An 11,755-nucleotide genomic window follows, 5' to 3' on the forward strand; every position below is an offset into this window, starting at 1 on the left:
TAAATGTGATTTCTTTTTTGTCAAGCACTCACAAATTGTTTTTGAGAAGTATCACAATGTCAGCTACTCCCAATAGACAATTCAAGAACATTTGTGTGCTTTCTGGATTTACATATGGCAAACATAAAGAGTTCGTTGAGGCAGCTATAGATCTTGGTCGAAGCATAGCAGCGAGAAAATTACACTTGGTGTATGGAGGAGGTAACCGAGGGTTATCAAAAATGGTCTCAGAAGCAGCTTTTATCAGAGGAAGTCAAGTGTTAGGCATCATCCCAAGAGTCTTAAAACCATTGGGCAGTTCGTCTGACTCATCAACTGGAGAAGAGTTAGTCGTCTCAGGTATGCAAGAAAGAATAATTGAAATGCTTAATCATGCTGATGCTTTTATTTTCCTTCCAGGAGATCTTGCAACACTAGAGGCACTTATCACGCTAGCATCTTGGGCCCATCTGCACATCCACCAAAAACCCATCGGTTTGTTAAATGTCAATAACTTTTATGATGGCTTTATCGCATTTCTTAACCATGCAATAAAAAACTATTTCATTCCTTCTAATGTGAAAAAACTTTTTATTTGTGCTCACACTGCTAATGAGCTACTTGATCTGTTACAAGCTTATAAACCAAAGCCAGACCCCTGGACCTTTGTGTTAGAGCGCCCAAATAATGATGGTAACAGTAGCCGCAGTAAGAAGTACAAATTAGATTTAACTCTCCGCTTGTAAATATTGTTTTCTGTGTTGCACCACCCAGGTGATGTCTTCTAAACTCTACTTCTTTCCTTTCAAACATTGAGGACAATGTTTCGTTCTGGTTGGGGGGAGGGAATAGTCGACAATTATGGAATTTTGGTTAAGTTTTTACTAATTTTTGTTGTAGAAACTAACTGTTGCTAACTTTTTGTGTCGAAGATGGCTGAATATGGAGTGTAGTGACTCTAGAAACGCATCTTCATCGTAAAAAAAAAAAAATTTAAAAACTAAAAAAAAAATTCAGACATTTTCTTTTTCTTTATTATGTTTTTATGTTTATTTTTCTTCTTTTTAATTTCTCCTCTATCAATATAAATTTTCCAACTTGTGAGTCGAAGATGGCTGAATATGGAGTGTAGTTCCTCTAGAAATGCATCTTCTTAAAAAAAAAAAAATATTTTCGTTTTCTATCATTTTACGTGTAACTTTTCTAATTAGTTTTTATGCATCATTTTCACATTTCTGCATACATATTTTCCTTTCATGTTTAGAATAGGTTGGGGGGTAGAATGTTGTTTAAAAAAAATTGTGTGATTTGTTTTAACATTGGATGACATGATTAATTTCAAATTTTAGTATTTGTATTATTTTTGGTCTTAAGTGATGTTAAATTATGTTTGCTACTCTACATGTTGATGTCGGAGACAAATATGAGTTGCTTGAAGGAATGAACATGTCATAATAAGTACCAAGTGAGTTTTTGAGCCTATTATTTTTCTTGGAGAATAACCCTTTTGCCCACTCTTTATACAGTTTAGCAGTTTATTATTTTACACACGATCTCTAAATTGCTTTTGAGTTAACCCTTAAAAAAATTGTAAAATAAAAAAAGAGAGAAAAAAATGTGTGTTGTTACATTGGGAGGCCCATCTAACTAGTAGATAGGCCCATCTTGACCCACTCCGATTTGGAGTATTACCCGATGTCTTATAAGTTCTATCACCTATTTATGTTTGAGAAAAATGTAAATAATTATTTTTTTCAGTGAAGTTATGCCAAAAAAAAAAGAGAAAAAAAAACAAAAGTTGTTGTTTCAAAAGAATAAAAATAAAAATAATAGGTGAAATCCACCTTACAACTTCCAAAAAAAAAAAACTTCTCTGCATTTTTCTCAAACATACACTTTGTTTTCCTTATTTCCCTTCTTTGTTAGCCATGTCCCTAGCCTACGTTACGTCCTAATAAAAGTCCTTCTTGATTTTAGGGAACTATAGTTTGAAGTAGAAGCTAGTTATATGGGCTAAAAAGATGTAGTGATGCATAATAATAATAAAAAAAAAAGATAAATAAAGTGGGTTGACTAGCATTTTTGTTTAACTTGAGTTCGTATTATTTATAAGCTGAGTGCATATTTATTTCATCTTGGTGAGAGCATGTGATATCACTTCTTTATTATTTTCTCTCTCAATTACCATTCATTGGAGTGACTATTTTTATTGGTTTTAATTTCTTTGTGAGAATGTCACTACTTCCAGTGAGATTTTGGGGTTTGACATGTCATTCTTGCAAGTAGCTATGACAAAGTCTACTGGGTTGATTCATGTGGATAGTTGATGTGGGTGTGATGTTACTTTAGACTGGAGATAATGCTTATACTTTTATTTGATTGCTATCATTAATCTGATTGAATAAACACGAGTGTTTCTAAATAAAATAAAATAAAAAAAAAATCATTTTGGTTTTGAATTTTGTTTTCGCTTTATTTGCTAGGGACTAGTAATAAGCTGGTTGGGGGGTGTGTTGAGTGTTAGAAAATGTATATTTATAAAGGAGAAAATCGTCATTTTACACTACAAGTTTTACTAACACTTTTACTTTTATGAATTTAACCTTCTTTTGATTTAATTCCGTGTGTTTTATTTTAATTAAATATTTTATGTATTTTAGGGGCATCATAGTCATTTCACAATAAACGAGAGATCAGATGGCAAAACGAACATCACTTTTGAACTCAGGACGATCGAAAACCTTAGGAGGAGCATAAAAGGAAAAATGGCACTGCTCACATGTACGGTACTGTATACGTTACTGTTCACGACACTGTTCACATAGACGGACGATGACATGGCATTGGCTGATGATGTGGCATTGACTGATGAGGTGTCACGATCCTGTTGGGCTAAAATTCTTATGTACTGTTGATGGCGACGTGGCAGCATATCAGTGGATGAAAAATCTCACGTACGGTACATGCATCACACAGGATTATTTTCAACCAAACCGCGTTACTGTTCATCCGGGTCAAACCGTGTTACTGTTCATCCGCGTGGTCAAACCGCGTACTGTTGACTGATGACGTGGCGCAATCCTGAGCGTCCAAACTGTTTTTAATCCGATGGCCATGATTTACTCCATGTATCTATAAAAAGGGGGCCTCCCCCCCCTAATTTGATATCTCTGAATCTATTTTTGGACTCTGTTTTCTGTAATTCCCTCTCCATCTTGTATTTTCTTCGTATTTTAATAAATTCCCATTTTGCCCCTAGTTCAATTATGAGTGGCTAATTTTCTTTCAAGCTTGGGTTGAAGGTGAAGTCTCAACATGTGTCATGGGCTTAATTTGGTAAATTTATTTTCTCTTCCCCTCTAGTTTTTGTGGATGTTTTGACTTCTCGTCGACAAATAATACTAATCTTGCCTAGTACCGCTTTGGTTTCACGGGCCCTCTAGTACAAGGTTATTATTATTTGGCACGATAAGCCCTTAGCACAATATTGATTAGAGCGTGGTTCATGAGGTGTGGATTCCCCCCTCATAATTTAATTGGCATTAATAAGGATTATTTAGCCCATGATGCATGTTGATACGGATTCAGATACCCAAGTACGTCATTTTAATAGAATTCTCTTCAATTTATTCTCGCCATTGCAATTCCAATTTTAGAATCTCAATTCCAATTTTAGGATAATTTAGATCACTTCCACCACAATTTCAACCACCCATTTACAAAATTAATTCTACATATAATTAAAATCCACCTCCTCGTGGGATCGACACTCGTCACCATTGATCTATACTACAATAGATTAGTGCGCTTGCGAGTACATTAAAATTTGCACAACAATCAACATTCAAGAATAACAGAATAAACATGCTAACGGGAGACAGCCAGGCAACAACAATATTATTTACATGGCTGATGACAGAGACAGAGCCATAAGAGATTATGCTGTGCTAACTCCTCAAGTTGTACATCCTGGCATCATCAGACCTGAAGTGCAAATTTTGAGTTAAAGCCAGTGATGTTTCAAATGTTGCAAACAGTTGGGCAATTCAACGGATTGCCAAATGAAGATCCTCATCTCCATCTTAAATTGTTCTTGGAAGTAAGTGATGCTTTCAAGATTGCTGGAGCAATACAAGATGCCTTAAGGTTGAGGCTCTTTCCTTATTCCTTAAGAGATCGAGCAAGAGCATGGTTAAATTCGTTACCATCTGATTCTATCACTACATGGAATGAATTGGCTGATAAATTCCTACTGAAATATTTTCCACCTACAAAAAATGCAAAGTTGCGGAATGAGATTACATCCTTCCATCAACTAGAAGATGAAAGTTTGTACGAGACTTGGGAAAGATTCAAGGAATTGCTCAGAAGGTGTCCTCATCATGGTATTCCTTGTTGCATACAATTGGAAACTTTCTACAATGGGTTGAATCCAAGTACAAGGTTAATGGTGGATGCTTCAGCAAATGGAGCTATGTTATCCAAATCTTACACTGAAGCTTATGAAATTCTAGAAAGAATTGCCAATAATAATTACCAGTGGCCTTCAGCCACGCAATCAGCAGCAAAAGGATCAGTAGGGGTACATAATATAGATGCAATCACAGCCTTATTAGCACAGGTTACTTCATTGACTAATATGGTAAAAGCCATGACATCTGCTCCAGCAACAGTAAAGCAAGTTACTGAACTCTCTTGTGTATATTATGGTGAAGAACATGACTTTGATAGCTGTCTTGGGAATCCAGCTTCAGTAAACTATGTGGGTAATTTCAATCAACAACCTCAGAACAACCTATATTCAAATACTTACAACCCTGGCTGGAAACAACACCCAAATTTCTCATAGAGCAGTTATAATCGAAATGCTCCAGCATTAAGTGGATAGAATAGAAACGCACAACCACCCAGTTTTCATCAGCAAAATCAAGGGCAAAAGCATATCAGTCAGGATCCAATTACTTCCTTGGAAACACTGATTAAGAAGTATATTGCAAAGAATGAAGTAATTGTGCAGAGTCAAGTTGTATCCTTGAGAAACCTGGAGAATCAAATGGGACAACTAGCTACAGCAACTAGCAGCAGAACTCAAGGAAGCCTACCTACCAACACAGAAGACCCGAGGAGAGAGAGCAAAGAACACTGCAAAGTAATTAGTTTAAGATCTGGAAAGAATGTTGATATCCCAGCTGAGGTGACCAAAATTGGGATAGAATGCAATTCAGCACAAAAACCAACTAAAAAATGAAGCCTGTTACAGTAAATTCCCCATCAAGATACTGATTACATGGGCCAAGCTACAGCAAATGCAGAAGCAATTCAACCAGAACATGTTGAAAAAGAAGTTGCAACACCAGTAGCCACAACCTGCACCAACCTAAACAAACAAAGTTTGGTACGTCCTGAATCTAACCAGCAGTTTAGACATCCACCACCTTTCCCACAAAGGTTCTATAACCAAAAACAGGACAAGCAGTTCAGCAAATTCCTGGAAGTGCTAAAGCAACTACATATAAACATACATTTTGTGGAAGCTTTGGAGCAAATGCCAAATTATGTGAAATTTCTAAAGGACATCTTGACAAGAAAAAGAAGGCTGGGAGAGTTTGAAAATGTTGCTTTAAAACAGGAAATCAGTCATATGCTCCAAAATAAGATTCTAGCAAAAGTGAAAGATCCAGGGAGTTTCACAATACCATGCTCTATAGGAACTAGGTATGCTGGCAAAGCACTCTGTGACCTGGGAGCTAGCATTAATTTGATGCCATTATCTGTATTTAAGCAGCTTGGAGTAGGGGAATGCAGACCAACAATAATCACTCTACAATTGGCTGACAGATCCCATGCATACCCTGAAGGAAAAACAGAGGATGTACTGGTGAAGGTTGATAAATTCATCTTTCCAGTAGATTTCATTGTACTGGATTTTGAAGCTGATAAAGAGGTACCCATTATACTTGGAAGACCTTTTCTAGCAACTGGAAAGACTCTGATAGATGTGCAGAAAGGAGAGCTCACCATGAGAGTAAATGACCAGCAAGTCACATTTAATGCACTAGAGGCTATGAGAAACCCTGATGAAGTAGAAGACTGTAATTTCCTGAGTGTAGTAGATTTTGTTGTAGCAGACAGAATGGACAGATGCTGCAGCAAGGCATTTGACAAAGTCAATACCTTTGATGATATAGAAGAGGAAGATGTTGCAGCAATTCAGACAAATTGGATAGAAGAAATGCAATCTAATAGGCACACCAGGTTTATTGAACATCTGAATCTTTTAGACAATGAAGTAAAAACAACTTTACAATCTATTAAATCACCTCTTAGTCTTGAATTAAAATTGTTACCTTCATATTTAAAATATGCTTATCTTGGTCAAAATAACACACTCCCTGTAATCATCTCTTCTACTTTGGATGTAGGTCAAGAACAGAGTTTAGTAGATTTGCTTGGAAAATACAGAAGAGCAATTGGATGGACCATGGCAGATTTAGTTGAGCACCAAAGAAAGTTGAACCCTATCATGAAAGAAGTAGTGAAGAAGAAAATCATCAAATGGTTGGATGCTGGAATCATATACCCAATATCAGACAGTTCGTGGGTGAGCCCAGTGCAATGTGTTCCAAAGAAGGGAGGGATAACAGTAATATCTAATGAGAATAATGAGCTTATTCCTACAATTATAGTAACTGGATGAAGAGTGTGTATGGATTACAGGAAGCTAAACAAAGCCACAAGGAAAGACCATTTCCTACTTTCATTCATAGATCAAATGTTGGACAGACTTGCTGGAAAACAATATTATTGTTTCTTAAATAAGTATTCAGGCTACAACCAGATTGCTATAGCTCCAGAAGATCAGGAGAAGACAACATTTACTTGTCCTTATGGAACATTTGCCTTCAGAAGAATGCCCTTTGGGTTATGCAATGCTCCAACAACTTTTCAGAGATGCATGATGTCCATATTTTCTGCAATGGTAGAGCAGACTTTAGAAGTTTTCATGGATGACTTCTCAGTGTTTGGAGAAACATACAATGATGGTTTGCACAACCTAAAAGAAGTTCTTAAAAGATGTGAGATGACCAACTTAGTACTCAATTGGGAAAAATGCCATTTCATGGTGCAAGAAGGAATAGTATTGGGTCACAAGGTATCCAAGGATGGCATTGAGGTACACAAAGCCAAGATAGAGGGAATAGATAAACTGCCACCTCAAACATCAGTACAGGGTATTAGGAGTTTTTTGGGTCATGCTGGATTTTATAGAAGATTCATTAAGGATTTTTCCAAGGTGGCTAAACCATTATGCTCATTGTTGGAACATGATAAACCCTTTTACTTTGACAAAGAGTGTCATCAAGTATTTGGAAAATTAAAAAAAGCTCTGATCACTGCTCCAGTAATCATATCTCCAGACTGGACTTTACCATTTGAATTGATGTGTGATGCTAGTGACTATTCTGTGGGAGCAGTATTAGGTCAAAGAAGGGATAAGGTTTTTCACTCCATATACTATGCAAGCAAAACTCTTACTCAAACTCAAATCAATTACACCACTCTAGAGAAAGAATTGCTAGCAGTAGTATTTGTTTTTGACAAATTCAGAGCCTACTTGGTGGGCACTAGAGTTACTGTATATACAGACCATGCAGCCATCAAATACTTAATTTCAAAGAAAGATGCCAAGCCAAGATTAATCAGCTGGATCTTATTGCTACAAGAATTTGATCTGGAAATTAAAAATAGAAAGGGGACTGAGAATCAAGTAGTAGATCACCTGTCAAGGTTGGAAGCAGACACAAGCACATTGACAAGGAAAAACATCATTGAAACTTTTCATGATGAACAGTTGTTGGTGGTACAGCAAGCACAGATGCTGTAGCAGTCCGAATCTCCATGGTATGCAGATTTTGCTAACTATTTAGTAAGTGGATTGTTACCACCCGAGCTGAAGTTTCAAGAGAAAAAAAAATTTCTTCCTAATGTTAGAAGCTACCAATGGGATGACCCACATTTATATAAGTTGTGCCCAGACCAAGTAATACGAAGATGTGCTACAGAATGAGAGATTCCCCATATTCTAGAGTCATGTCATGCTGGAGAATATGTAAGACATTTTGGTGGTCACAGAACAGCTGTTAAAGCATTGCAATCAAGTTATTACTGGCCAACTATTTTTAAAGATGCTTATTAGTTTTTTAAATGTTGTGACAGGTGTTAAAGGACAGGGAACATAACTAGCAGACATGAAATGCCATTGACCAACATACTGGAAGTGGAAGTTTTTGATGTCTGGGGAATAGATTTCATGGGACCTTTTCCCCATCCTTTGGGAACTTATATATCCTTGTGCTATGGATTATGTCTCCAAGTGGGTAGAAGTTGCAGCATTACCTACCAATGATGCTAAAATAGTGGTGGTTTTTCTTTAGAAAAATCTTTTTTCCAGATTTGGCACTCCTAGAGCAATTATTAGTGACGAGGGTACACATTTTTGTAACAAAGTCTTTGCTACAGCAATGGTAAAATATGGAGTCAGACACAAGGTAGCTACAACATATCACCCTCAATCTAATGGTCAGGCTGAAGTATCCAACAGAGAAATTAAAAAGATCTTAGAAAATGTGGTGAACCCAACAAGGAAGGATTGGTCTTTACACTTACATGATTCTCTATGGGCCTATAGAACAGCATACAAAACTCCACTCGGCATGTCCCTTTACCGTATTGTTTTTGGAAAGGCTTGTCATTTGCCACTAGAGCTAGAGCATAAAGCACATTGGGCATTGAAGAAACTAAACTTGGATATTTATGCTGCAGCAGAGCACAAAAAGCTTCAGCTTTGTGAGCTTGATGAATTACGGCTATTTTCATATGAAAATGCAAGAATTTATAAAGAGAGGACAAAACATTGGCACGACAAGCATATTCAACACAGACAATTTAGCCCTGGACAATTAGTATTGCTCCACAACACAAGACTAAGATTATTTCCGGGAAAGCTCAAGTCACGATGGTCTGGCCCGTTTAAGCTGCTCAAATTTTATCCTCATGGAGCTGTTGATCTTTTAGATGAACAAACAGGTCAAGAATTCAAGGTTAATGGACACAGGGTTAAGCACTACATACATCCAGCAGCAGATTGTTCAAGGAAGGTGTTACTCCTTAAAGAACCCAGTTATTGAGCAATGAAAGAAGGTCAGGCTGAGGGACCTTAAATCAAGCGCTCCATGGGAGGCAACCCATTGGGGAGACAGCCACTTCAAACCAATTTTGATATCCTTTGGTTTTGTAGACAGCTCTCCCTCTTTACCATCTTATTTAATTTAATTTTTTCTATGTTAGCTATTTACTTTTATCCTTTTACATTATTGCATTTTTTTCACTTTAATTTGATATATCTATTTCTTTAGAATTAATTTTTAGTTTGAAGTAAGTGCGACAATTGAATTCCATATTGACAAGTGAGAGTGTACGATGGCAGAATGCAGAGGCGAGCCACGTGTCAGAAGCTTTAGTGTGGAGTATGTATCCGTTGTTAGAACAAGCGAATGGGTGCTGCAGCAACTAATTCTGCCGTTACAGTAAATTAAAAGCTGGAGCCTTTCACTTACCATTGGAGATAAAATCGTGACCAGATGGATGCATGAATATGGATAGAAATTTATGAAAACAAATCTCTGAAATTAAAGCTTTAATTTCACTGGCCGATAATTTTGGGGATATGCACATTTAATTCAAATATTTTATTCCCTCAATTATCTCTAGTTACCGTATTTATCTTCAAATTTAAGTCCATTATAAAAAGGAGTCATTGTGATTAGTGCTCTACGCCACTCTTCCCCATCTCATTCGCAAGTACAACTCTCCTAATTCTTACCTTCTCCTTCTCATTTTACTCTCAGGCACATTAGCTTCAATTATTTATTGCTACAGTAATGCCGAGGTATAAGAAAACAGCCAGCCATCTCAAAGATCCGTCATGTTTCTAGAGCTACCATGCCGAAGAAAAATATGAAGAATTCATAAAGCTGCGTAAGATTCTGAAAGAGAAAGGGTTTCAATTTCCAGAACAACTCACTAGAATTGTACAAACAATTCATAATGCTGCAACAAAATGAGGATGGTTAAAGTTTTACAATCACCCTCGTGATCCTATGCTTCAACTAGTCAAAGAATTTTACGCCAATTTGGTAAGCCCTAATCAGCACAACATTTGGGAGCAAGACAAGCTATTGGCTTAGAACAGACCATCCAGGCACTCAGCACCAATATCAATCAATGTGTGGAAGCTTAGCAGAGGGAAAATGGTCGGTTTTGGAGTTATCTACAGCACCTGGATAACCAACTACACCAATTCGCTCAGTACATGAAACGCACTCACCGGAACTTCCCTGAGTCACTACTCCAGCAGTACAATTTTGACACCAGCGTGACAAGTGCTCCAGTAGTAGCCAGTGAAGAAGCCACTGTTACAGATGAACCAGTAGAAGAAGCTGCTATTGAACCACAAGCAGAAGTCGACTTAGAAGATGCTGACCCATCTCACCCACCTGAGGACGAAGGTGACAAGTCTGAAACTGATAGCTCACCCTCAGAGGCAGATGACAATTCAGAGAAAGAAAGTGAGGAACCAACCATTCCAGCCCAGCCCAAAACCAGAAAAAAAATACATTATTCAAGAAGAAGAGGAAGAAGACCCTGAAGAGGAACCATCTATTCCAGTCATTGCGAGCAAGGGAAAGGATAAGGGTAAAGCAAAAATGGCAACACCTCCAGACTCTACAGATGACATGGAGCAAGTTGATGCCGAGCTAGCTGCTGCAGCAGCCAAAGTTACGCATACACCTGAGCAAGCCAAGCAACTACTGGCGATCATTGCGGCCATTACAGCTGAGGGCCAGGCAGCTGATGTATCCACTCCACTTCCTCCCTAGCAAACTCCTAACCAGCCTGTTCGCACTAGCCCGTGACAGTCCAACAAAAGAAAAGGCAGCACTTCTAAAGGCCCTGCTACAGCAACCCCACCTCGCAACTCCTCTCACCAGCCCCGCGATGAAAAAGACAAAGACATTGCGTGTACATCCAAGAAGCGTTGATAGCATCCCGTCATGTGCTGCAATCCCCACCATAGGGGAGTATTCTGTCCTTACTAGTCATTTCTAAAAAAAAAATTCTGTTTGTCAATTTGTGTGGTATTTTCTAAAGGTCTTTCATATCCTTGTTCAGTTGTGTGCTTTTGTGATGTATGCTTATGAGGACACATCATCTCTCAAGTTTGGGGGGGTTGTTTTCAAATGCATGCATTTATGTATGTGTTGTGTGAAGCTCTGTTATCTGTTATTTGTGTATGGATTTGAATACCTAATAAAGATAAATTGAGTGTTATTCAGTATTGATGAGAATGCCAAGTAGAGATAAGTTATAGATGAAAGTGAAATTCTATCCTGACACTTAGACTTTGGTTGAATTGTATGAGACTGCTAGAGCAAAGCCGAAAGAATAAAAAAGACCCTAAGTTTGGAGGGAGAAGCAAGTTTGATTAACTGTGATTTCTATGAAATACAATTTGTTCCAAAGGCTCAAGTTACTGAGTAACCAGATCTGAGTATGTACCCCATATGCAGAATTGTGTTCAAAGGTAGCAAGAGTTATGAGCAATGCTGTAGCGTAGTTATATATATAAACAAAAAAAAATTTCCTTTGTCTAAAGCATTGAGTAGTCAGGTCTGTTCATGAGCCCCATATTCAGCCTTGAGTAAAAGATACCTCT

General features: G+C 37.5%; 1 protein-coding gene and 1 non-coding gene across 2 annotated transcripts; one reads left to right on the top strand and one right to left on the bottom strand.

The window, feature by feature from the left end:
- Window positions 1-4,261: 4,261 nt before the first annotated feature.
- On the bottom strand, window positions 4,262-4,368 carry LOC112496794 (small nucleolar RNA R71). The gene has a single exon (XR_003063362.2). It is a non-coding gene; the product is annotated as a small nucleolar RNA R71 (small nucleolar RNA).
- An 898-nt stretch (window positions 4,369-5,266) lies between these two features.
- Window positions 5,267-6,676, top strand: LOC127899337 (uncharacterized). The gene has a single exon (XM_052432694.1). It carries the CDS (start codon window positions 5,267-5,269, stop codon window positions 6,674-6,676), a length of 1,410 nt encoding a protein of 469 aa, XP_052288654.1.
- The last annotated feature ends 5,079 nt before the right edge of the window (window positions 6,677-11,755 follow it).

This window comes from Citrus sinensis, chromosome 8, assembly GCF_022201045.2.
Source record: "Citrus sinensis cultivar Valencia sweet orange chromosome 8, DVS_A1.0, whole genome shotgun sequence".
In the NCBI taxonomy this organism is placed as follows: Eukaryota; Viridiplantae; Streptophyta; class Magnoliopsida; order Sapindales; family Rutaceae; genus Citrus; species Citrus sinensis.